Source organism: Clinocottus analis, unplaced genomic scaffold (genome assembly GCF_023055335.1).
Source record: "Clinocottus analis isolate CAN_PGR_092001 unplaced genomic scaffold, fCliAna1.0.p SCAF_13, whole genome shotgun sequence".
In the NCBI taxonomy this organism is placed as follows: Eukaryota; Metazoa; Chordata; class Actinopteri; order Perciformes; family Cottidae; genus Clinocottus; species Clinocottus analis.
Window position 1 is genome coordinate 3881694 of NW_027175854.1, and position 26943 is coordinate 3908636.

Here is a 26943-nt window from a genome sequence, read left to right on the forward strand (position 1 = left end):
ATAACAAGCTCTGGATATTGGATTTGTAATTTGCAAACTACTCTCTGGGGGAGAGGGATTAACAAAATAAGATGTAAACCTTTATGATGTAATATAATGCAAACAACCACTAACTATGGCCTTAAAATAACCATGACATAAATTACCATAAGTTTGTAAGCAAACTTTAGCAAAATGCATATATATATATATATATTTTTAAAACTCTACAACCATGCGAGCGGCGTTGTGAAGCTGTACTTTAAGCTGCTCACGTCAGCATGCTTACAGTGACAATGCTAGCAGGTTGATGCTTAGCAGGCATATTGTTTTAAGCAGGCTCACACTGAGAGGACCTGGAAATACGAACATGCTTATAACTCCAAAGTCTAGTGCATGAAAACAACAAGAACCTACGAAACATGACCAGTTGGTGATTACAGTGAGTGAAACTTTCCATCGACCTCCTCTCATCTGTAGTTTATGTCGAGCATGTTGTATGTAATCTCCATTTACCTCAGTAGACGAACCCCATCACCCAACTAAAAAAACATTTTGTTGGTTCTTATCCTGTGTCAGACAGGAAGTGGAAACACTGATACAAGTCTTTGTCCATGTTAACAACCACAGTTGTCTCTGTGTCTCCAGTCAGCAGTGTTACGTCACTGCTCCTCTAAATGATGAATGAACCTCTCGCTCACGTTCGCTCTGATTGAAACTCCTCAGCCGTCCTGCGTGAGAGACGGGGACGCGCCCCGCCTTTCTTTACTGTATTTGTTATGTTTTCACTGGATGACCCAGGAGTTTGAGCTATTTATACTTTTTCATGGGAACGGTTCGGGATTTCCCTCTCCTGTCCGAACGTTTATATTAGATACAACAACAACTCCGTACTGGCACAAGACGACAACAACATCTTGAACGCAGGAAGATTTATATCAACTGAGTCCTCCGGCTGCCTGACCTACAAACCAAACAGAAACTGGACGTCCGTGTGTGTGTGTGTGTGTTAGCTGCTGATTCAGAATAGCTGCTGCTGCTCTGGATGAGGGACTGCGGTGCAGTGGGGTCAGCAGGGCCGTGAGGTCATGAAAACATCTCGTGTGCGTGCTGCCTGAGGTCAAGGAAGTGCACGTTATCTTATCGATACTAACTCAGTCAGAGACTGCGCGGCTTCTTCCTGGCATATCAAACAACTAAGACCTGGACCATTTTTCCATAAGTGCCTGGTTGTCATGACCCTGAAGAGCACAAGCCAAGTGGACAATGATAGAATATAATTTATGATTGAGGAAAAGAAGAAGCAGTAGCTATCGTAATCTATTTGCGGAGCTTATTACCTTATCATGCATACACTTAGATTTGAGACGATTTAGTTGGTTGTGTTTCTGGAGTGAGGATTTGGACCGGTTTAGACTGAGAATCTATTCTTAGCCAGATCCAATACCCAGAAATCAAATATGAGACAATTATGCTGCATCGTTCATTGATTCTCGCACCCGTGAGCACAGACAACCACACAGGCCGGTCCGTCGTCGCATCTCCACCAAGTCATCCTGGAAGACCGTTGCTCCAGGCTCAACTTTTGCCAGAACATAACATGACATCATCTGCACATTCCTTGAACTGTCTCAGTAGTACACCTGAAGAAGCAACACGCCCTATACGCAATAAAACATGCATCGTAGCGTGTTGTATTCTGTTCTGTCATGCCCAATCATACCCATCCTGTTCCATGCACCAACTTCTGGAGACCCACAAACATGTTATCTCCGACAGTCTGACATGCCACGAGCAAGTTGCTGGTATATCAGTTGCAGATGCTTCAAAGACCACTTAATAAGGTCTGTTTAGTACATGCAAAATGCTGTAAAACTCCAGCTAAAGCCACATTAGTCTTTACTGGAATAAGAAGAAAAGGCATGAACCTTTTGAGTTCTGTTATAGCCTTTGTGTCTTCACAAGCTTGGGTCAATAATCACCGTCTTTGCCGGGAAAAGAAAGTAAAGGGAGAAGTTGAACAGACGCCCAAATGTTAAAGCTTTCTCACCATGAAGTGTTGCCTTTGACAGCGTGGAGATAATTAAAAGAGCAGATCAGACTGTTGATGTGATTGGTCATGTAAATTGTGCTTGCTCAGCAGTTTGCCCATGGTTCTGTCTGGCGTCAGGGCTGTGGAGCTGCTATCAAGTCAGACGTGTGATATCATGAATTTTCAGACGAGCTCTAGTCTGAGTCAGAGTCGGTCAGATAGCAAACAAAGTCTGAAGGAACCAGCTGTCTCGTAAGGGGTAGGGGAGACGGGGGGGTGGGGGGCTATGCATGTGTTCTGTGACAGCTTAACACACACATCAAACAACTGTCAGACCCCCAACGACCCTCACACACACACCTAGACAACAAGAACACACACCTCGCGCTCTTTTGGCACAGTGGCGATCACCAAAAACAGACCCATAAACCCGCAAACACAAAAGGTCGAGACTAAAGATCAAAGAGATGCTCTGCAGCTCACGGAGACTGTCACTGTCGTGAACGGGGTTGTGTCTGTGTGTATACTGAGAAGAAGCAAGTACTCCTCCTTTTTCGATAACCCAGGATATGCAGAATCGTCGCTGATGGATGACAGCCAAATGGAGGACTGATGAAACGCCCTGGTGTGGTTAAAGAAGATTGCATAAACACACAAGGAATGTGTTGGTGCCTTCATGGTGTGTGGTTTACGGCACATGGCCACACATGAGAGGAGAGCACAAACAATGACAACAATCAATTAGAGACACAGGTGGGCTGCTAAGAGGACAAACATGAGCTGGACGCAGTGGAAACCGGGTCTCTGGTATGCTGAGTGAAACGATGGAGGCTCTTCAAGGAGGTTCAAGCTCCGTCCTATTGGAACTCGTCACTCCAAAAAGCCCAAAGGAGGAAGATCTTTTTTATCGTCTCCATCTGCCGCGAGATTTTATTTCATTCCGTGTTTCTTATCCTGCCTTTGTGATACTGCTCTAAGATGGCTAATGAGGGGATTTTGGAGAGAAAAATAAGCGAGTGGGTGGATGTTTCATCAAGGCCTTGTGTTTTATTTAACTATATATTCACATCCCTGTCAGCGAACACAGCTAAAAACAGACCTCAGCCCCACCAGAGCACAGATAGGAAGCTTGCTTTATGCCTTTTTTCCGGTTCTGCCGGACGGCCAAAGAGCTGGACGCACAATCAACCCAACGAGAGCGCGCAGAGGTCAGGATGAGGCCCACGAACACGATCCCATCAGTGTAATTTAACACATCGCAGCAAGATCGCATCACAACAACTGGCAACAACAGTTTATCTGGGAGTGAATGACGTTGGTGAAAGCGGAGGAAGACGGGAATCCATCCTCATCTTCATTATCAGAGGAAGGCGGAGATGAGCGGGGGAGGGCAGATGAGGAGGGTGGAGGGGTGGAGGAAGGGATCAGCAGAGGAAAACACTGTTGAGTGATACAGTAGTTGTGTCTAAAGGTTGTTGCCCCGGCGCCACTGCTGCCTTTCTGCTGAGAGACGGAGCAGCCTGGAGACTGAGCCGACCCACCTGCGCCCACAAATACACCCGGGAGGCCGCAGGAGAAAGAGAGAAGAAGAGTGTTACTTGCACGACTTCTAATCATGCTTTTCCCCTCGGCTTCAAAGTTAACAAAATCTCTTTATTCCAGTCTGATAGTATCACACTGATATTCTCTTACAGCTATGATACAGTTCAATATATTTAATATATCTTATGGTGGCACCATGCAGTCATAGAGGAAGATCTTATTTTGAAAACATTTCTCCCAAATTCTGTCTGAGATATTTTAAACGTTCCCCAATAGAACTTATATGAAGTTTTGCAACTTAAAACAATGTTTGGCTGCAAGTTTAAATATTCACAACTGCAAATACAGGGAAATAAATATATCACATTGGCCCCGGTGTTAATTGTCTTTATGCATTTGAGTTTTAGAATACAGTTTTCACAATAAAGCCAAGGCCAGGACTTTATCAGATATTTTATTGTTTTGTTTTTATTCCTTTATGTCTTCGTGTATATCCTATTCTATCCCCGCCCTTAATTAATAATTATAGCGCTTACTCATTTTTAATTTTATTTTATCATTTTAGTTGTTTCGTCACTTAATTTTTTATATTGATCAATCTTGCCAATTTGCCTGATATAATTACAGTGTTTTAACTGAAGATTATTAAACATGTTTCTAACCATTTTGTCTTTGCCTTAACGTGTAGTATTATTATGTTCAATTAAAGGTCTCAGATTAAAGTGTAACCTGCAGTTCATTAGCTCTCAAAACATCTGTATTTTGGCTTTACTTTGTGGTTTTACCTGTATGAGCATGTACAGACATGAAAAAAACAGACAAAGAAATGTAAATGCTGCAGCTCATTTGGATGTCAGTGCTCTGGTGCCAGAGGGACTCTTGATTGATATTGAAATTGACGACTTCTTGAAAGTCATGCCCAGACTTGACTCATGGTCTACTGTCCAAACATGTCCAAGTAACTACTGCAAAAAGTGTCAAATTAACTCCTAAAGTGTTAAAATGAACACTATGCTGGTTTATATGATCCACTCGGATTCAGAGTTAAATTTACACTTTGGATACTGTTATATATTTAAACTCTTTCATAGTGTTGCATATATGACACTCAGAGTGTTGTCTTATGACACATGAAAGTGTATTTTTAACAATAAATTGTGTTGTTTCCTTTTAATAAAGGTATTGATATCTAACACTATGATACTTGAGAGTATATTTTGAACACTGAATTGTGTATTTGTGTTTACGTAACATTAAAGTTCACCCTAAAGATGCAACAGTGAACATCTACAACAAATCATTGAAACAAACGTTTCCATTTATTCCAAAAATATACTCAAAGCATCATGGAGCAGTTTAACTACTGTATCCACTTACCAAGAAAATAATGGGACAATATAATGTTTTTTTATCTTTACCATAAGCACTTTGTAGGTAAAAGTGCTTGTATATTACAAGATAGTCTGCTTTGATTACATCTTTCTCATCACTTTCACTTGGTAGGCATGGAAATGCTCACTAAATGGTCGACCACAAGCTTGTTCACTTCAAAGTAAAAAACACTGTCAACTCCAAATATCTTCTTTAATCTGTAAAAATCTGTTTCAAATTTCCTTCAAATCTCATGCTGGCCGGAAATAAATAACTTGTTGCAGTTACATCTATGGAAAGTTGGAAAAGATTTCTACTTTTATTTCACCCATGAATTCATGTTGTCCAAATATTTAAAGCTTTATGCTTAAAATGTGAAGAACATATAATCCCCACTTTTTTTCTCTCCATATTTTAGATTCGATTCGATATTCCTGTATTAGTCCTGCAAATTCCCCCACTGCAGCACTAATAAGAGAATATATAATCTAACCTAGAAAAATTAGGAGATATTGTAACAACTACGACTATCATCATCAAAAAAGTACAAACATTTTTAACTTATATTACAGTGACTCCCCTGTGAAGTATATTGTGTACGAACAGAAATGAATGGAAAGAGGGGTGGGCCTGTGCGCAGTGAGAGAGTTCTTCAGAGCCGAGAGGAGGAGGAGCGTCATGGGAGGGGACAAGTCTGGGTAGGGGGTATATAAGTGTGGGCAGATTTCACATGTTGCAACAGATATCAGAGCGCTGATAACTATTGTGGATCTATCTGCGCCAAACAGATTCTTTTTGAGCTTTAAAAAAAAGAGGACAATAACAACAAAAAAATGGAGATGGAGCCAACCGACGGTCCTTATGAGTACTACGACTACGAGGAGACAGAAAACTCCACCATGTGTGACTACTCCGAGTGGTCGCCGTCGTACTCCGTCATCCCCGTGCTCTACATGCTTATTTTCATCCTCGGCCTCTCGGGAAACGGGGTGGTGATCTTCACCGTGTGGAGGGCGCAGGGCAAGCGCCGAGCTGCCGACGTCTACATCGGCAACCTGGCCCTGGCTGACCTCACCTTCGTGGTCACTCTGCCCCTGTGGGCCGTTTACACCGCCATGGGCTACCACTGGCCCTTTGGCGTGGCCCTTTGCAAGATCACCAGCTACGTGGTCCTGCTCAACATGTACGCCAGCGTCTTCTGCCTCACCTGCATGAGCTTCGACCGCTACCTGGCCATCGTCCACTCCTTGTCCAGCACCCAGCTGCGCACCCGAGGCCACATGCAAGCCTGCCTGACAGCCATCTGGCTGCTGTCTGGTCTCCTGGCTGCCCCGACTCTGATGTTTCGCACCACCATCCATGATCCGACCAGCAACCGCACGTCCTGCGCCATGGACTTCAGCCTGGTGATGACCAGGCAAGCTCAAGAGAGCCTGTGGATCGCTGGTCTCAGCATCTCCTCCTCGGCCCTGGGCTTTCTTCTACCTTTCCTGGCGATGATGGTGTGCTACGGCTTCATCGGCTGCACCGTCACCCGCCACTTCAACACCCTGCGCAAAGAGGACCAGCGCAAGAGGAGGCTGCTGAAGATCATCACCACGCTGGTCGTGGTGTTCGCCGCCTGCTGGATGCCCTTCCACATTGTGAAGAGCGCGGACGCCCTCTCCTACCTGGAGTGGTTTCCCGCCACCTGCTCTTTCCTGCGCTTCCTGCTGCTGGCTCACCCCTACGCCACCTGCCTGGCCTACGTCAACAGCTGCCTCAACCCCTTTCTGTACGCCTTCTTCGACCTGCGCTTCAGATCCCAGTGTCTGTGCTTGCTCAACCTGAAGAAGTCCTTGCATGCGAGTCCCGCCAGCTCCCTGTCCTCTCAGAAGACAGAGGCCCATTCTCTGGCCACCAAGGTGTGACGACAGCTGTGGGCCCAGATGCATTCTGGGGAAGAACGGAACAATGCAGAATAAAGCAGGTAAATTCAAAACTGTACAGCGCTCATCAGGTCCTCGGTCTGCTTTCGGAGTGTCACCTTTGCTCCTCTCGGACTTCTGTGGCCAATCGCCTGAAGACGACCGTCGGGCTCGTGGTTTTGGGGTCTGACCACTCAAACTCCAGCCTCATTTTCAGGAGCAGGGGTGCAAAAACTGGACTATATTACGAGGGACCAAGCAGACGCCAGAGCTTTTGAAAAAGTGGAATGTATTTTAAATGGAACACATGCTTGTGTGGTTCTCCTGTGGACTTTCATGCAAAATACTGAGCTTTTGTACTTCGTCAAGTCACACATTTGCCCCTGTTGTTCTTTTTTCTTATCATTTGTAAGCGATTGAGGTGCGATATCAACCAGACTACCCCCTGTCTCCGGCTCAATCTGAAGTATCTTCATCAAAGCCAGCAGTGTTACGTATGTTTGTGTTTGTGTGTACAAAGGGTGTGCCAGTCGGTAAGAGGTGTTGGAGTCTGATAAGAGTGCTAGTGGGAGAGACGAGGCTAGTGGGAGAGACGAGGCTAGTGGGAGAGGTGGGGTGGGGTGTCCCAGACAGACAGACAGACAGATGGTAGCTGACAAATGTTTTCAGGCTGTAGGGCCCAATTAAAAGGTGACTGCTTTGACAGTCTGCGGGTGTGTGTGTGTGTGTGTGTGATGTGAAGGAATGAGTTTGTTTATTGAGCGTCAGGATGGCAATGAATTTGTCCCTGAAACATACTGAGAGTATTTTGTGAATACATGTCATATTGAATTGATTGTCTGTGATTTGTAATAAAAAAAAAAGTGCTTTGAAAAAACACAAACAGTCTGTCTCCCTCTGTCACTTGTTGAGTCTCGCTGGAATGTATGTTCTCCTCTCCAGTGAATGTGCTTCTTCCTGTTAGTGTACTGCTCAGGACAGGCAGCCTCCCTCCTATTGTGTTTCACAGGGCCAAAATCAAAGCATGTGTCTGCAGGAAATGCAAGTTTGACTTCTGTTTCTCTCTTCCAGCATGTTTGCTTTTTATCCTCCTTACAGTTTGTTCAAACAAACAGTGAGAACAAACGTTTCTAAATTGGATCAACTGCAGGACTTTTGGCTTTGTTCCAGAGATATTTAAGCCTCGAGGGTTAATTACCTCAACATTATTTTTCCGTTCCAAAATCCCAGTATACACCAAAATGTGTCTCTGTTGTTAGTTCATCATAATGAGGCATGAATGTCTTGTTTTTAGCGAACACACAACACAACAGTTTGCTGAGCTTTATATCACAATGCAACAATTTTGACTGCAAGGAGCTTTTTACAGGATGTAATCAGCAACAGCAGGGAGACAGAAGGATTTAACTAATCCTTGGTAACTAATTTGTAGTGGGAGTCGACTATCTGACCCGGTGTATTGCCTGTGACAGAGACGCTTAGTTTTAATCACCTACAATTACAGTTTGCTACAGTGGGCCATTTAGTTCGGGAGGCTAAAGGTTTAAACGGGACAAAAGCCGACGGACAAAAGTCCTGCGCGTCTTAAATTTCACAGGTGAAATCTGAAAACCTCCTTGTCCTTGTAGGAGAAAAGAAATCCAGCAGCTGCAGCGACATTCACTCCATCTCCTTCATCATGGTTTCAGATCTATAATCTCATCTGAGCCAGGATACAAACACCGACTTCATTAGATATATCCTAATTTAGTAGTGCGTCTACACTAGTTGCATGCAAGGACAGTAAATGAAATAGTGACACAATCCATGCACTTGAGAGTCTGTGAAACTTGTTTTATTGGTGAAACAGCGTACGGTAGAATTTTAATTTCCATGCAGCAGCAATTTTTTTTACAGGACGACTTGTCACATTATCCTCCACCTGTCGGCATCAAAGTCAACGCCCTGCGTGAAAGATAATCTGGATGGATTATTGACATGGGTATTCAAGTTTTATGAAGCTAATGTGATCCTGTTCCCATATTTCATGGCATGAACCAAAGCTAGACAACAAATTGCTACGAGAGAAAAGGGGATTTGTGCCCTTTGATGCTCGAGGCTGTTTGTCTGAGATGTCTGCTCAGAAATGATTACACAAATGTTTTCATTCCTCTGTAATAACAGAGTGTAAAAATTGAGTGTGTCTCTTCTGGAAGTTGGCTTGCAGCGGGGAATCCCGAGAGTATAAACAATCTTCATTCTCCTCCTCTAAGAAGTGGCAAACAACTAGTTCAGCTTTCTTGAAAAATGCATTCACCGTTAAATTGTAATTTAATCTTTGCAGCCAAAAGCTTTACAGCATGGTTCTCTGTATTGTCAATGTGACTGAAACATTGTTGTGTTGGTATTTTCTGCAAGGAGGCCACATTAGTCCTGTCTGTGCAAAGATGAGCCCCACTGTTGTGTGAAAACACTGCTGAGAAGAAACATCAAAGCGTCATTAAATGTCAAAAGATAATAATCTTAAACCATTAATTATATCCATAATTATATCCATAATAGTGTCTTGCAGACGCTACAGTTAACACCTGACACATGAGTCTTTTTAAAGTATTTTATAGTTTAGTATGTTTACATCACACTAAACTATATAGTTTATCATTATTTGCTCGGCCTCCAGGGGAAATATAGAAAGCAGTTAAAGGGTCAGTTCACGCTATTCAAAATAAAACCAGATCAGAATTAGATTTATTCTCAAATAGGTTTTCATATACAAGAAGTTTGCCAATATATATAAAAAAACAATAAATCTAGTTTTAGAAAATAAAAAGCAACTACTGCACAAGTCAATAATCATAATATAAAATAGAAACATTTACAATAAATACGTATTTCAAAGGATATATGCAAGTTTTTCCAGTACAAAGAGGTGCACTGGAGGGGCGTTTTTATTTCCTAAACTGACCCTTTAAATCTGGAAGGAAAGGTATGAAAAAATGCCTCTCTGTTTTGGGAGGTGATCTAAAACACAGCCCAATGCAGGCTGTGAAAAGGCCCAAATCTTCACCAGACTGGACGATGTTTGTTTGCAGGTAATGCATATCAATTGAAACTAGAGGGCAAGGTAAGTAGGCCGGGTTTCTATAGGGGGGCCCACACATTCATTGTCGTATCAATGGGGGACAATAGCCTTTGTGTTGTTTCAAATCAGACTCAGGCGAGACCTCCTGAATGCCAGCAGCATGTGTTCTGCCGTCATAAATCAGAACCGAATAAACCAGGTCATGCAGAAAATAGACAGAGGAAGTGTGCACACTTTTCTCCTTCTTCCTCCTTCCACAATGGGGGCTGAGCAGCAGCCAGCAGACCGGACCTGAAGCCTGGTCAGACCACACTGTGGTAGGATGAGCCGCTGACCTCTGGAGCGTCTTGGAGGACCCTCGGCTTCCTGCGAAGCAGCACTCCTCCCTGCACCGTCCCAGGAGGACGACAGACTTTACGGACAGGATAAGAGTCAGCAGGCCAAGCAGGAAAGGAGAGGTTTAGGGTTCCTGACCGCCGGGGATATCCTGTCTTTCAGCAGCATCGCTTTGCTTTTAGGGCCCTCTGCGAGACAGCTAGAGATGCATGCTCCTTATTGGGTCTTAGGGGAGAAGGGTGCTTGCTTTAGACAAAAAGTAGCTTTAAAAAAAAGGACAATAAAGCTTAAAGCACACACATTGTGGCAAACTCAAACACCTAAAGTGAGAAATCAGAAGTCTCTTTCTCCCTCACGCTCTGCTCTCACTCCGACTCTCCTGAGACAGCAGTCATTTCAAAGGGGTTCACACAAGACGGCCATCGTTAGTGGAGACACGTCGTTTCCGACGACAGAAAAGAGCGGAAGTGCCCAAGCTTTTGGTGACTCCGGATCTTGGGTTACGTGAGCCCCAGAGAAGATCATCCTCTTCGCGGGGCACAAAGTGTCCCTTCATTCTCTCCTCTATCCTCTCCATTGTGCATCCTTCCCTCCCTCAGGCCTAAATGGATGCCCTGTCATCTGCAGCAGGACCGAGCCAGTTCAGAGGCTCAGCTGCACTGATTGAGGCATCACAGGTAAAGATAGCTGCAAATGTAAGCAATAAATTACACAAGGACAACACCTGTCTTCATTGATAGGATGTAACTGCAGTGCAGATGACAATGTCACACTGTGGCTTTAATCGTATAACATATTAGACTGCAGGGATTTCTTTGCCGTCAGTTATTGCAGCGACACCTTGAAGGTCTCAGTAGAACAATCCACACTACATGCACACATGAATACATCACACATATGTAGTCTGGATTGTTGATGAGTTTGCACTGTGGATTGTGGCTCAAAAGACTCTAAATTAAATGTGAAAACTCAATTGTCCATCCATATTTGTTGTAAGGCATATTAAAAAAACTGTTTTAAAGGAACAAATACAAAACTTTTAGTATAGAAATGAATTCCCTGAAAACCTTTACATCCCAAAAATTAAAGTCGAGCTAGAAGATCTAGTAACTCTAATCTACAATATAAATACATGTTCAATTATCACAGTTATAACCCTTATGAAATAGAAGTAAGGGGACCTGTGTCAAACACTGGAACTCTAATCCACAGTGACAATTTCTGTCAGATACCAGGCAGCTGTTAAAGTGTACTACTTTACTACACACTCAGTCATAACACATCATGTAGCAGTTCATATGGACATGTTAGAATTTTATAAATAATTGTACAAGATTGCATTACAATAAGTTACCAGAGTACATGTTTAAGAAAAAGCAATTGAAATATGTCTGAACCCATGGTGTATATACCCACATACAGAAGCACACAGAGGACCAGTGCCTGACATCTTCCTGACAGGTGGCATGTTGAAAGGAGGCAGAGGCACAGAAACCCACAAAGCAGGCAGGGCTTATGAATGCTGAGTAATGTAGAAGATCACAACAGAGCCCTGAAAGTATGAAGAACATCACTGTTGTGCCAGTTTTCTGCGTACCACATTACATAGGATAAATAGTGTCTTTGTTTTCTCATCATAAAGAGAAGGAAGGAATACAAGTTGTATTTTGGGGCATCCTCTCTAGCTGGTGTGTGCTGGTGAGTCAATAAAGCTGGGATGTAACGTAGGTTTACTTTATGAAGTGATGGTTGTTTTATAAAGACAGTCAAATGCTGACCCCTAGTGGCGACACCGGGAACAGTCTGTCCCCGGAACCTTTTGGAGCCGATTCTTTCTTCGGAGTTATTTAGGAGCCGGACCGGGTTAGCCGACGGCCTGCAGGGGTTAGCTTAAAGCTAACACACCCACAAATCAAATTAACCTCCTTTGTTTCGCAGTCGGTTCTGCTTTTAGTCCGCATGTTGTCTCGCAAACAGAAGCGGGTGTGGAAATACGTGGAGGAGGGCGGCCTGCTGAAGCTTAAGTCGTATCTGAAGAAGCACCGGGACCTGGACGTGAACTTCTCCCAGGGCAAGAGGGAGAGGAGCCCGCTGCACTTGGCCTGCAGCCTGGGAGACGACGCTGCGGTCCGGCTGCTGCTCAAGCACGGAGCCGATGTCCTCCAGAAGGACCGCAAAGGAGACACGGCGTTACACATCGCGGGCAACAGGGCTCTGAAACACGGGAAAGCAGGTGAGGGGGACACATAAAGACACAGGGGGCTGAGTGTGTACACGTCGGCCGCTGTTTGTCATATCGTGGTTTTTGTTTTTGTTTGTTTTCCGACAGCGTATGAGGACCTGGTTGTGCCTCTCCAAAAGAGCTGCCCGGAAGCTCTGAACGAGCCCAACAGCGCTGGAGTCACTCCTCAAGATTTACTGAACTGGAGGAAACCGAAAACGGTACATTTAGATATATGTTATTGTCAAAAGCTGTTATTAAGAAATGTATATCTGCAACTAATAATATTTTGCATTGTAGATCATTTCTAGGAGTAATTGTGTTAGATATCAGGACATGCTTATTTAAAAAAAGGAGGTATAAATCAATTGTCCTTCCTAAACCAAACACAAAGCTATTGTTAAATGTTATTTAATAGTAAACGAGCTGAAACAGTTAATTATTCAGTTAGTCAGTCGTAAAAGCTATATTAGCATTTAATAAATATATTGATTTATTGTTTTAATTTGATTTCCAAAATAAGAATCCACACTTTATGTTAAAGTGAAGTGTTATATAGAAAGTTACACTAAAAATAAATAGATATCTGTTTAAAAATGAAAAGAGCTGTGAAAATGATTGACATGAAGACACCCCATCCAAGGAGCCATTGTTTTCATTATAGTGTAATGATCAACTCTCAGTGAACATGTTCAGAGATATTGTGGTTGACAGACTGATGAATCATTAAATCTCTCTGTACATTGTTTTTCATCACATGCACAAATGTTTGAAAAACACTGTCTGCCTGGTGGGAGAAACATCTTTGTTATGTTTATTTGTAAATCTTTTTTTTTTTAAAGTGTGGGTCCTTGGCATCAAACGTCAGCAGAGTAACATTTAATCTGTTTGTTAGTGTCGGACCATATTCACATATAATTCCCTTTTTATATTTTTCAGACTGCTGAAAAAATGAGCCGCCCATCTGAAAGAGACCCTGAGAAGGAGTGGATGGAAAAACTGTTTGGTGAATGCGAGGACGAATTCTGTGAATCCTTTGGAGTATACGATGGTACATTTAAACTCCTTAATAAATGCAGAACTCTATTTTAAATTCCACTTCATAATAACACTGCTGTACTTGTTTCACAGCTGATGATTTTCTTGCTGTAGACGATGACGAGCAAGACTTCGGGGACTGGGCCGACCGTATTCGAAAAGAATATTTTGATAAAAAGCACGCCGAAGCGCAAAGACTGGCAGCGTCGTCTTCTGGATGGAAAAAAAAGAAGAAGAGTCAACAAGAGAGCGAGCAAGAAGCGCAAAGCCAGAAGGAGCTGCACGAGAGGCTGCAGAGGGAACACGAAGAGTATCTGGCGCGAGCAGTGCGAAAAGAGGAAGAGACTCGGCTGGGTAAGAAGCGTAGTTACGACGAGAGGTGCGCTGCAACGTTTAGTGGCGGCTCTTCGTCTGTCGGCACAAAGCTGAGCTACAGCGATATCCCCTGGCCCGCTCCGAAAGGAACAGTCAAGGAGATGCTGGACGTGATGCTGCACGGCGTGAACAGGAAGGACGTGCCGGTGTTCCGTAAAATGCTCCTGAAGCAGCAAACGCTGTGGCATCCGGATAAATTTGCTCAGCGATGTGAAGCTCGATTAGAGGAGGAGGACAAGAAACGGATCCTGGACACGGTTACGGAACTGTCGCAGGAGCTAAACAGGCTGGCCCAAAGTCTGAGGACTTAAAATCTATCACAGAGTATAATTTACTATGTAAACTTAAGTGTTTTTCTGGAAAACTCTGTAAACAAACTGAATTATACACACAATTTGTTCCATGAATGCCAAAATCCTTCCAGGAAACCGTTTGGCAACATTTTGGTCTTCATATGTTCTTCAGGTGTAATGAATTCAGACACACAACACCAGGATGTAAATGTAAACGTAGCCCACGGAGTAAAAAACACAAAGCAGCGGGTGCTGCTTAGCATTTATACAAATTATGGAAAAGATATCAGATGGTTTCAGGTTTCATAAACGCAACTGGAAGCTGCCCAGAGAGCAGCTGAGCATTAAGGGCCTTGCTCAAGGGTACACAAGGATGGTATTAACACTCGGAGCTATCCTGCTAGTCTGTATCCTTGAGGGCCACCACGGCCATTGAAGTCTACTGTGTTCCTCATATATGGGGGAAAATGGGAGTCACTTGATATAAAAACCTCTGCCATTAATGTGAACGTTTGTTTTTTTTCCTGAAATATGAGTGTGTACTTGCAGAATTTAAATGATAAAGATTGAACCCACAGAGGATGAATCCATCTATTGGCTTACTTCTGTTTAATGCCTTAGTTAAAGATAAGATCATTCAGATTTTTCAAACAGTGAGTAACATTTGTGTTGAGTCATACAAGCAGTGTTTTAACTACTAAATCACAGAACAGTATGGAGTTAACAGTGGTTAACAGAACAGTGGTTTAGCAGAAAGATGCTCATGCCTGTGATCAGCAGGTCTATTACAACTTGCAGTAATAATGCATCACGAGGGAAGATTTGCTATTAAAACGCAAAACATAAAAGATCATCCTGGAACTCTCTAAATAAAGACTTTCACACAAAGAAGAGCAGATGGTCGGTCCGCTTTCAGTGATGGAACAGAATTAAGAGATGCGCTGGTTGCCAGGTCTGTGAGCAGTCCACCTTTTTAAAAATGAAACTTGATTTACATGCACAATTTCCATCGAGACAAAGGAATTAACTTATATAGAGGCCAATACACCAAAACGTGAATACGTCATATTTCCTCACATTTACGAAATAATATAAAACAAAATGAGAGGTGTGAAGATATTATTTAAAAAAACAATGTCACGAAAGTTTAAATGATTATCATCCTATGTCTTACACATTTGTTTATATATGTTCACATTTAGTCCACACAGTGTCCTTGTTTCAAAACGCATTTCGTGTGAGCCTCAGACTCATTGGTGTGCTTTATTGTGTACATTTGGCAGTTTTGTTAAACTAATTTTGACTCATTAGGGCGAGGCAGCTGCAGGTTAAGTGTCAAACAAACGTCAGACAATCTACATACATCGACAGATATAATGTAAATTATATTTATCCTCTTAGCTGTCAGACAAAACCTTTAACGTGTGGTATTTTGTAATTCAAGAATACACGATTATTGCGGGGGATGCGACCCTGTCTGGCAACCCGGAGACGCAATCTGTCAATTGCCGGGCGACGTAGCGAGAATAAAGACCGTAGCCTATTTCTGACTGGCCTTTTTATAACGTGTGATGCTACCTTCAGCCCCATTTGTCTCCATGGAGGGCTGAGCGTTTGTCTTTCAGTTCGCCTGTTGCTCGTTTCTGTTGCGGCCCGCGTTGCGTCGTCGCCGTGTTTTTGCGCCGTAATGTCAGGTGTTCAAGGTAAAGAGCCCACAGGATGACTCCCTTCTCTGGGATCGCTCGATGTGAAATGTGCATGAGGAACGTTGCTGTCTTTGTTTTCATATAGTCTCATGTTTTGCATAGAAATCCGCCTGCTTTGGACGGAGACAAAGCGGAGCGACACCCAGACTCAGAATGGGGAAAATGTCTCTTCTGAGAATCGTTATTATTGATAGACAATAACTAATCCTCGAGGGGATGTTGATTGGTTAACGGGTTTAAAGCGATGTCCTATATTCGCTGGTAGTCAGCGGCTCGTTGTCCAGCGTCAGGAGGCTCCAGACAGTATCACGCGGCGGAGGAGCTCTGTCTGGCGGATAAAGATGGTGTTTCGGAGTGAGGAGATATGCTTGGCCCAATTGTTTCTGCAGTCCGGCTCTGAATATGACTGCATCAGTGAGCTCGGGCAGCTGGGGCTGGTCGAGTTTCGAGATGTAAGTAGAAATGATGCACACAGTTTATTTGTTTTAAACATAAAAAATACGTTTATATATTCATCCACTAGTTTAAAAGTGTGTGTGCTTATGTATATGCATTCTTTTAGTGGTCCGATCTGTATTGTTTTAATACAGATTGCGTATCCTTACCTGTGCCTTTCTATGGGTGCCATGGGGGAACGGCCTCTATAAATAGACCCAAATGTTCTTAGACTTCTGTTTAGCCACCTGAATGTCTGCATTAGGACTGATTTTTAATGTTCAATTTATTTATTTTTTTTAATATTAAAATTCAAATATCTTTACATTGCATTGGTCTTGGGGGAGAGTATTATTACAGCATTTAAAGTATGATAAACAAGAATCAACAATATTACAGCCGATTTAAAACTTTGTAAAGATGCCATGATGAATCTTGTTATTGCACTTGCACCTGACTGGTGCAGAACCTTGCAGCAGCTCACCTGACCTGTGATGCTTCCTCTGGTTTCAGCTCAACCCAAGTGTCAGCTCATTCCAGCGGCGCTTCGTCAGCGAAATCAAGAGATGTGAGGAGATGGAGAGGATTCTGGGTAAGCGAGCACCTGGGGTGGTTCATGTGGGTGTATATAGCCTTGAGCGCATGGATCAGCAGGGGAAGTAAGCTCATGGCTCGGTGTGTTTTGTAGAAATTGACAGCTTGTCTGACACTCTCGTTAAAATTACCATGAAATAAACTGTCAGCGTGTTTCGTGGACAGGCTACCTGCTGAGGGAGATTCAAAAGACTAACATAGCAGTCCCAGAGGAGGATGAGAGCCCGCTGGCTCCTCCCCCCAGACAAGTCCTTGAGATCATGGTGAGTGTCACTTCAACCACATTTGACTGTGAAAGAACCCTATTTGTGTACTTGTCGTGTTTAATAGAGTGCATTTAGATGCACACAGATATATCAGAGTTGTTTGGAACATAGAGAAATCTGGATAGCATATCTCTGTATCCTAATGATGATGGACAGGTTTTTGATGGCTACAGCAGTGCATGCGTTGCATTGCTTCCTCCAGATCTGTTAACATCCAGCTTCCTTTAACTCTAAGGTTGGAAAAATCATACATTATTCTGTGTGTATCATACAGATGTGTGTATCCTCTTACTTCAGCTCTGATTCTTACATGATCTTAGAACCGCACCAATCCATCCAATTAAAATATTATAGATTTCCCCCCCAAGTTAAACCTGAATCATTTGGTATCTTTAGAAAGGTTTGGACTTCTACTAGATAATACCTCTTGTCTAGATTTAGCGGCTCCATGTAGTCATCAGTAATGGAAGATAAGTCAAATGTATCTTCTGTATTCCTAGTATTGGATGAGTTGTTTATTTGCAACAATATCCTGGCTTTTAAAGCTCATTTTAACATAAGGAAGTTTCTCAAAACTTGTGTCTGAAAGTAGGATATGATGTTTAAATGCACAACACAATATATTGTATATTTTAATATCTCAAGTTAATTATTTATCAATCCTGAAAGAAAATAAATAACATAAAAAACTAAGTTATATTTTAGGGAAATCAATTGAAGATTGCAACTTTTACTAATAAAACGGATTATAAAGTTAAAATGCCATTTGGCAACATTTGTCATCTCTGTGTATATTGTAGAAAAAATATATATAATACATTGGGATGAAACTAATATGAGCCAACTTGGCAGTGATATTTATTGAAATTAGGTGAATAGTTCCTCCCCCATCAATCAATATTTATCTACAGTGATAATATTTAATTTCTGTCTTCTGATGCCGGTCATATTTACTGTTGCCTCTCATGAGTCAGCCGGCTGCTGAACGCAGGCTCATAAGCTGGAGTTCAATGTGTGACGTGCAGGAGCAGCTTCAGAGGCTGGAGATGGAGCTCAGCGAGGTGGCCCGAAACAAAGAGAAGCTGCAGAGGAACCTCCTGGAGCTCACCGAGTACACGCACATGCTGAAGATCACACGCACCTTCATACACAGCCGCTCCAGAGTAAGTGTGTTTCCAACCGTGTCTCACCTGCCGCTTTTGTTCCAATCCCACTCTGTTTGCGTCTCAAGGCGATATGCTCCCACTCACCTCACCAGCAATGCCTTGTTTTCTTGTGCCGAATGTGTTTTGTTTCCCGGCACGACAGAAGTGAAACTAAAGCCGACTTTAATTAAAAATACAACCTCAAAGCAGCCGTTACAAGCAGCCCCCTGACTCACCCGGGCGGCTGTGTTTAAAAAGGGATACAGCAACAATGGTGTCTACGTAAGGCAGGCCTTTGTGAGAATACGCAGCACGTGCCAGTGTGTGAACACCACGTAGGCTTTGTCTGTAGGATTATGAGCAGTTAATGTAAGCTGAATGAAACATGTTCCCTTTCATAATTAGCATGAGGCTCTTGGTCCCCAGTATGAAGAATTCCCCACGATGGAGACAGACACGGTGACGGGATGCACTGGTATGCAAAGACTCGGAGCCAAGCTGGGGTGAGCCGCAATACGTGTCGTTTACGTCCACGCGACAGGACGTCATGATGTGGTCTACCGTTAAGAAATTAGCTTTACACCCAATGTGATGTCTTTTGGCTGTAGGTTTGTTTCTGGTCTCATCCAGCGGGTGAAGGTGGAGGCCTTTGAGCGCATGTTGTGGAGAGTGTGTAAGGGTTACACCATCCTCAGCTACGCAGAAGTGGATGAGAACCTCGCTGATCTCGACACTGTGAGTAAAGTTGCTTTCATCAGGATGTCAAGAGAGATGCTGGAACATTTTTTTCTGCCTGTCGTAATCAATCAAGACGGGCTGTTTATTGTTTTATCAGCTTCTTACTCTGAGTAACATGGTCTTACGTGAACACAAATATCTGCTGAAGTTGGAACTCTTTTGGTTATTTCACATCGGAGATTTTTGCATTTGAGTGTTCGTTCTCGCTTTTCGCGCTGGCTTGTTGTTGGAAAGACTCAGTTGGAAAAATGAAGAGCCGGTGAAGCTCAGATGCTTACAAATCTCTTCCAAAAAGCATACAAATATAAATAGATATTGTTATCCAACTGTTGCTAAATAAAATGACAGATTAATGCAGCTACGGCTCATTAAAGTCGAGGCTAAAATTAAAAAGAAAAAAAACTAGCTGTTCCCTGATTAATGTGCTCTTCGCAGCTTGAGTCTGAATTCAGCAAAAGATTTTTTTGTGAGTTACTGTAAGAGAAACATAGCTCATGTGTTATATAATTTAAAAAATTGAATGTAACAAAGGAATAGAGGAATAATTGAGCGATAGTTTGAATGTTTTCAAGGGCTTTAACCTGAAACTCCAGGGTTAGCTCGCATGTCAATACAACTATGCTGCAGTAATGATAACATAAGTGTCATTGTGTCATCCTACTTTAGTACCAGCAAAAAGATTCACATAAAAGTAATAGTTCTTTATGACGTTTTGTGAACTGACAACTTGTCTGATCTGATCTGTGTTGTTTCAGGGTGAGATCAGCAAAAATGTTGTGTTTCTAATCTCTTTCTGGGGAGACCAGATCGGACAGAAAGTACAAAAAATCTGCGATTGGTAAGAATACCAGCGTCACATGACTTATATGAGTTCAACAAATCCTGCTGTATTCTGCATCAGCGCACACGTCTGTCTGTGTTGTCCTCAGCTACCACTGCCATCTTTACCCGCACCCTGAGAACGATGAGGAGCGGGCAGATGTGTTGGACAGCTTAAGGACTCGCATCCAAGACCTCAACAATGTAAGACTGATAAAAAAAATAAAAAAAGAAGAGGCGTTCAAGACGATCACGCGTTCTCACCGAGTTTGTCGTAATTGCTGCGTTCCTCCAGGTGCTGCACCGCACTGAGGACTACCTGAGGCAGGTTCTGCAGAAGGCCGCCGAGTCGGCCTACACCTGGGTTGTGAAGGTGAAAAAGATGAAGGCAATCTACCACATCCTGAACCTCTGCAGCTTCGACGTCACCAACAAGTGTCTGATTGCTGAGGTGTGGTGTCCCGTCAGTGACCTGGCAAACCTGCGGGGGGCGCTAGAAGAGGGCTCGGTGAGGAAAATGTTTCAATCAAAACATTTCTTACACGGAATCAATGTGTGCCGTCTTCAACCCACGTCAAAAGAATGATTAGAGTATATTATAACTGTAATTATAAACAGACAATGTACATACATTTTTACACCTTCTCTTTGACATTTTAAACTTATTTGTTTACATGTGATTTGACGCTCTAAAGCTCAACACAGCATCAACACAGCATTAGAATTTGACTAATTGCATAGCTTTAGTAGTTAATTAAATGTAGGGCTTGTTATAAGAATCAGCGTTGCTCCTCTCAATGGATTTAACACAGCTTATTTTACTGCTTATTGAGTTAAACACTCAAACTGTATCACTAAGAAGCATTTTTAATTATTCCCCAATAATTCTGGTATTAGGCTTTCTGGATGACTCCCTCTCCTGAACCACTCCATCTGTCATGTTTAATATTCCATTATTGGCTGTATGATTTGTGTTTTCTCAGTTTTTGCTGTAGATTATGTGTTTGTAATTCCTACATGCTCCAGGCTGCCTATTTTATTTTTTTTTTCAGATCAAATGTCACCCAGAATGTACTAGAGAAAAACCTCCTGGTCAAAGAATCACTAAAACCTGTGAATATTTGACGAGAGACACAAACAAAGGGAGATCCAAACATCATCAATGTGTCTTTTTCTGGGAATATTTAACGCTGGCTACTCATTTGCGAATGGTCCTTTGCATTCTTTCACTTTATGCTTTGAACAGAGAAAAGGAGACGCCACCGTGCCGTCATTTGTGAACCGCATCCCGAGCACCGACACTCCGCCCACCTTGTTAAGAACCAACAAGTTCACGTCTGGCTTCCAGAGCATCGTGGAGGCGTATGGGGTGGGGGACTATCGCGAGGTAAGCCCAGGTAAGAACAACCTCCGTGTCATGTAAAAATAAACTATATAAAGTGTCTTTTTTGGTCAGAGGAAGTACATTAAAGCTGTTTTCTCACATCGGCAGCCCCCTACACCATCATCACGTTCCCCTTTCTCTTTGCTGTGATGTTCGGTGACCTCGGGCACGGGATGGTGATGAGTCTCTTCGCCTTGTGGATGGTGCTGACCGAAAAAAAGCAGACAAAGAAACAGTCCGCGAATGAGGTAGGAACGAGTGGCTCCCGATGGGTGCTCCCCTCATCCACAATGCTGAGACTCATGATTGGAAGTCAGTTTTGGCTGATTGCCGTGTCTCTGTTGACCAGATATGGACGACGTTCTTCAACGGTCGTTACATCATCCTGATGATGGGGATTTTTTCCATCTACACCGGGCTGATTTACAATGACTGTTTCTCCAAGTCTCTGAATATATTTGGCTCCAGCTGGAGCGTCAAGGCCATGTTCACAAATCAGCAGTGGACGTGAGTTAGCAGTAAAATACACACACCAGAAACATTTTTATTTTTGTCTGTTTTTTCGAACTAATGCATATCTTTTTTTACATTGCAGAAATAAAACCCTCCAAACAAATGCTTTGCTCACGCTCGACCCCAACATCAGCGGTGTTTTCAGTGGACCGTACCCATTTGGCATCGATCCTGTGAGTAAATGCTCTTTGACATTACTATCAGAGTGTAATTGACTCATTTTCTTGTCATTTTCACTGAGATGCTTTTTAATTTCAGATATGGAATCTGGCGGTGAACCGGCTGTCCTTCCTCAACTCCTACAAGATGAAGATGTCAGTTATTATCGGAGTAATGCACATGAGCTTTGGAGTAGTGCTAAGTGTCTTCAATCACTTGTGAGTGGCTCGAGATATACGTCCCAAGAGCACCTACATCACTTTGACCCATTTAGCCCACTTAGAGCATAAGCATCCATCATTCATCAGCATGTGCAGTTCAAATGTCAGTTCAAAAGTGCCAGTATTTTCTAGAATAGATTTACAACTGTCAATGCTCTTGTTTTCATATTTGAATAACTAACTAACCAACATCGACTGAGTCACGCAAAGAATACAATAATATTTAATAATATACTTGTTTTGCAAGGAGCTCTGGTGCAGCAACCACAGCAGGGAGTAATATCTCAAAATGTCTCTATCTTCATTTGTTCAATTGGTACACAGTCGATTACTTCCAAGCATTACCTCTTTTTACAAAATGAACCATCTTTTAGTGAGTGGTTGTCTTGAAATGTAAAAATTTAAACAAATTAAATAAGTGTAGCTGCAAATAACAGGAAGCATCCCATCACATTGGAAAGCACAGTTTCCAATACATACATTCACATTTAGTCAGTTATTCATAATTTAGTATTTATTTTAAGGAAACTCTGGAAGTAAATGAGTGGGTACCTGACTGTGTGTACTTTTTCATATTTACGTAGTTCTTTCGAATAAACTATGAAAAGTCACGGTTAGTCAGCTAATCATGAATGTCTTTCATCTATCTGTAAAAACAATAATGCCCTCTGTAATCCATACAAATCATAATAATTAATACATAGATATTAGTAAATTCAATTAAGTATAAAAAGGCATATTTTTAAGTGAAAAAAAAACTAGTAATATTAATTAGAAATATTTTAATATTAATATTCCTGTTAACGAATGTAAACTAAAAAAGGCATATAGAGTAGGCCTCAGGTAAAGAGGACCATTGGGAAGCAACAACATTTATGTGTTATGTCTTGAAAACAATGTATTGTTTTGATAAGTGTTCAGGAGGCCAATCATTAAAGCCACTCATCACGTTCTTTATTCCTATACTTTGTTCTCTCCCTTCAGGCACTTCCGGCAGAAGTTTAATGTCTATCTGCTATTTCTCCCTGAGCTGCTCTTCCTCCTCTGTCTCTTTGGCTACCTGGTCTTCATGATTCTCTACAAGTGGTTGGCATTCGGTGCACGAGACTCCAGTGTGGCTCCCAGCATCCTCATCCACTTTATCAACATGTTTGTCATGCAGGGGAAAGATATCAGTCCTCTCTACCCAGGACAGGTACGTGTTGACCACGTTATCTGAAACATGATCAGCTCTGGACGCATTTAGCTCCTCGTAGATGCATTTCCTGCGTTCTCGATTCCACAGACTGGGCTGCAAATCTTCTTAGTTGTGATAGCGATGCTGTCGGTACCGGTGATGCTGTTAGGAAAACCTCTGTACTTGTACTGGCTGTACCGGGGAGGCAAAGGCCTGCGCAGACGCAGAGTACGTGAGACATATTTTAAATATATCTTATATGATTTTGGATAATTCGTCAATTAAATCAACGCTGTTGTCCCACCTCAGGGTTATGAGAGAGTGAGGCGCGTAAGTGAGGACGACAACTCCACGGCACCGTCCTATGAAGATGATGATGATGAAGAGGAGGGACTTGATGAAATGCCAAACAGAGAACCTCTTCCCAAAGAGGTCAGAGATCCACCCAATGTTGCATTTCAAGCTAAACGACCTGACATTAAACCCCGGCTGTCTGCGATTCTTGTCTAGATTTTGCCATTCTGGTCTGAAATTGTCTTTTGAATGTTTTTTTAGGACATGTTGCTTGTGAGATGCGCTGTATTCGCACAATAGAATATACTAATATGTACTGCTTTGCAAGCCTGCATTTACTAAGTGGTGGTTGTGGTCATTGTATTGTTGTTGTGTGTCCTGTCACTGGTTTTACAACAACTTGCTCATAGCACTGCGGAGGGAAACCTAATATGTGTTGTGCTTATAAATAAGTAACCAAATTGTAAGAGAACAGGAGCGATACCTTATCTCGTCTTCCTTTTCATCAGAATGAATAAAGTATAATACCTAATATATGTTTTGACTTGTTTTGCAGTTTGACTTTGGGGACGTGCTCCTGTACCAGGCCATTCACACCATCGAGTACTGCCTGGGCTGCATCTCCAACACTGCGTCCTACCTGCGTCTCTGGGCTCTCAGCTTGGCTCACGCCCGTGAGTGCAGTCACAATGACTACTTTGGCTTTCTTCACCTGAGATCTGAATTCATTTCGTCGTGTGTCTTTGTGTATTGTGCATCCTTTTGGGGGCGACTGTGGCTCGGTGGTGAGCAGGGTCGTCCTTCAATCAGACGATCGGCAGTTTGATCCCCGGCTCCGCTAGCCCATGTCGATGTGTCCTTGAGCAAGACACTTAGCCCTAAATTGCTCCCCTAGCTGCGCCTACAGTGTATGAATGGTTGATAATACTCATGTGGCACCTTGCGTTGTAGCTCCTCTCATCAGTGGGTGAATGGGTGAATGATGTCATGTTGTGTTGAAGTGCTTTGAGTGGTCGGAAGACTGGAAAAGCGCTATACAAGTACGGCTCCATTTAGCATTTATGTTTGTATTGCTTTCAGAGCTGTCAGAGGTATTGTGGGGCATGGTGATGCGCCTGGGCCTGAGGATGACCACGAGAGTGGGGGTGGTGTTTTTAGTCCCCGTGTTCGGCCTCTTCGCCGTGCTCACCGTGTCCATCCTGCTCGTCATGGAAGGCTTATCAGCGTTCCTCCACGCTCTGCGACTTCACTGGTGAGTCTCATTGTACCAGCTGATCTGAATAACACATCATTCTTTAGTTCAGGAGTAGGATATTAACACCGTGAGATGAGACTTGACATTGGATTGCACCAATTGTAACCAGATGTATATTTTCTCGATAAATTGATACATTATTTGGTCCATAAAATGTCCTAAAACAGTGGAATCAGCCATCACATTTGACAGTCTTTGAATGGAGGATTTGAAGCATTGCTGCTTTTAAGAATTACTCAAACAGTTGATTGATCATCCAAAAAACACAACATCCTTTCAGCTGTAATTGTACTATTATTTATGTCTCTCCTAGTCTGTGAGTCTGTAATTAAGTTAAGTGACGCCATTTTTATCTATCTATCTATCTATCTATCTATCTATCTATCTATCTATCTATCTATCTATCTATCTCTTGTTGCTCTTTTTTATTTAATTTCCTGTTTGCATTCACCTTTCTTTATTGGTTAGTAAGGGGGGCTTTAAAAGAGGCTTTAATCGCTCACTTGAAGACTTTATTTTGCAGGGTGGAGTTTCAGAACAAATTCTACCACGGGACCGGTGTCAAGTTTGTGCCCTTCGACTTCTCCCTCCTGCCCTCCGTTTTTGAACAAGATGGCTTACTTTAGAAAATGTGGACTCTGAGGTATTGCACGTGAGTGGGAGCAGACTTTAGGATTGGGAAGGGTGCTGGAAGCTGGAACAATTCACACTGTGATGACGACAACAAACCTTCAAGACAATGGACTGAAACTCACTCTTGTAGCAACGTTTTTCACCATGACGATTTATAAAATGTTAGCGGCTGTGCTGACTGCCTTACTACTGTACCCAGCAAACCTCTGAATAAATCAGAAGTTCGAAATTCCTCTTCTGTTAATACTTTAATTGTGTAGGTGGAATATCACTCAAACCTACTTGCCACACAAGTCGAATGATTTTAAACATTTTATTTGCATTGCGCTGTGTCAACTGGTTTTGTATTATTTACAACATGGGATTTAAAATGAACCGTTATACAGTGCAATGTAAAGGTCAAACATTATTAAAGACCATATCAAGCATCCTGATGTAGTGCCATAGAGATTTATTTCTTAGGATGACGTGGGGATGTCTTTGGGTTTTTAAAAAAATCCTCCACATGATGGGAGAAAACCTGAAGGCATCAAAAACCCGAGAAAAAAACATTTCAACCCTTTTTGTGAAGCATATAGTCACAAAGCACTTTGCAAAATGATTGTACAATGAAACGTTTTCACTCATAACTGTGATGATGCCAAATGAAAATGAAAATTCAGCTATTTGCTTATTTAACTATTATTGCATTTATTTAAGCATAACCTTCCTCTGTAATCGGTAGAAAAATGTCAAATACCCCAGAAAAAGTCAAGAAGCTCTCGGCCTTTCTTTGATGATACTGCTTGTTGCGTTTGTTAATGCTAATTAATAATGGTATTTATTTAAATTATTGTCTGTATAAGATTCTGATATTTTACCATTTTGATGTGTTGAATAAAGATTTCAAGAAGTGCAAGCAATTAAAGCAGTTATGTTCCGTGTGTGTGTGTTTTTTTTTAAACTCCTTAATTAAAATACTCTTAACTCACAGTGAAATGTAAGCTATGTTTGGAGGTGCCCTCTGATGGCTTTAACCTTACAGTGCATGCGTGTCCTTGAAATCTGACTTTTAGAAATGTTTCAATTGGAAGATTTGATGGAAAGGTCTATTTTTTAAAACAAATTTAATAAAAGATGATTTTGTGATGGTCTATTGTAAACGTGAATATCAAACCCCTTCTCCCGAGGTAGTGTGCATCCTCGAACTCTCTCCTCTCCTGCAATGATGTAGGAAACTGCAGTGAATGGCGCGCGTGTGTGTGCGTGTATACGTGTGTGTGTGTGTGTCCTGTGATAAGAGAGGAGCAAATTCAGTGCGTGTCCCAACAACTTCCAAGCACTCCTTAACCCCAAGTTATCCCCATACACACACAATCATGTATATGTAAACCATATGTAACCCAGTGGGAAAGGTGCTACATGCTAATCATTCAGCGACATGCACACACACGCACACGCACGCTCAGA

General features: G+C 42.4%; 3 protein-coding genes across 4 annotated transcripts; all 3 read left to right on the forward strand.

Moving 5' to 3' along the window:
• Positions 1-5677: 5677 nt before the first annotated feature.
• LOC137783953 (apelin receptor B-like) lies at positions 5678-7692 on the forward strand. The gene has a single exon (XM_068574316.1). It carries the CDS (start codon positions 5758-5760, stop codon positions 6832-6834), a length of 1077 nt encoding a protein of 358 aa, XP_068430417.1. The 5' UTR covers positions 5678-5757; the 3' UTR covers positions 6835-7692.
• A 4426-nt stretch (positions 7693-12118) lies between these two features.
• Positions 12119-15007, forward strand: nfkbil1 (nuclear factor of kappa light polypeptide gene enhancer in B-cells inhibitor-like 1). The gene is made up of 4 exons (XM_068574426.1): positions 12119-12461; positions 12558-12670; positions 13389-13500; positions 13581-15007. Exons 1-4 carry the CDS (start codon positions 12188-12190, stop codon positions 14171-14173), a joined length of 1092 nt encoding a protein of 363 aa, XP_068430527.1. The 5' UTR covers positions 12119-12187; the 3' UTR covers positions 14174-15007.
• A 670-nt stretch (positions 15008-15677) lies between these two features.
• Positions 15678-26383, forward strand: atp6v0a2a (ATPase H+ transporting V0 subunit a2a). 2 transcript variants are annotated; one of them, XM_068573832.1, is made up of 20 exons: positions 15678-16313; positions 16810-16888; positions 17056-17153; positions 18182-18319; positions 18707-18804; positions 18910-19036; positions 19795-19877; positions 19969-20062; positions 20154-20366; positions 21105-21255; positions 21351-21490; positions 21592-21749; positions 21838-21928; positions 22014-22132; positions 23120-23330; positions 23421-23540; positions 23622-23744; positions 24163-24280; positions 24687-24858; positions 25385-26383. In XM_068573832.1, exons 1-20 carry the CDS (start codon positions 16203-16205, stop codon positions 25485-25487), a joined length of 2547 nt encoding a protein of 848 aa, XP_068429933.1. In that variant the 5' UTR covers positions 15678-16202; the 3' UTR covers positions 25488-26383. The 2 variants fall into 2 exon arrangements, with proteins under 2 accessions (XP_068429933.1, XP_068429934.1); XM_068573833.1 differs by having other exon boundaries at positions 18728-18804.
• The last annotated feature ends 560 nt before the right edge of the window (positions 26384-26943 follow it).

Excerpts from the sequence above, each read along its gene's own strand:
- nfkbil1 (XM_068574426.1), top strand. The coding sequence starts at position 12,188 with ATGTTGTCTCGCAAACAGAAGCGGGTGTGGAAATACGTGGAGGAGGGC. Across the intron at positions 12,671-13,388 it reads ACTGGAGGAAACCGAAAACG|ACTGCTGAAAAAATGAGCCG; the intron begins GTACATTTAGAT and ends TATATTTTTCAG. Across the intron at positions 13,501-13,580 it reads ATCCTTTGGAGTATACGATG|CTGATGATTTTCTTGCTGTA; the intron begins GTACATTTAAAC and ends CTTGTTTCACAG.
- LOC137783953 (XM_068574316.1), top strand. The coding sequence starts at position 5,758 with ATGGAGATGGAGCCAACCGACGGTCCTTATGAGTACTACGACTACGAG.
- atp6v0a2a (XM_068573832.1), top strand. The coding sequence starts at position 16,203 with ATGGTGTTTCGGAGTGAGGAGATATGCTTGGCCCAATTGTTTCTGCAG. Across the intron at positions 20,063-20,153 it reads GCATCCAAGACCTCAACAAT|GTGCTGCACCGCACTGAGGA; the intron begins GTAAGACTGATA and ends GCGTTCCTCCAG. Across the intron at positions 23,745-24,162 it reads GAGAACCTCTTCCCAAAGAG|TTTGACTTTGGGGACGTGCT; the intron begins GTCAGAGATCCA and ends CTTGTTTTGCAG.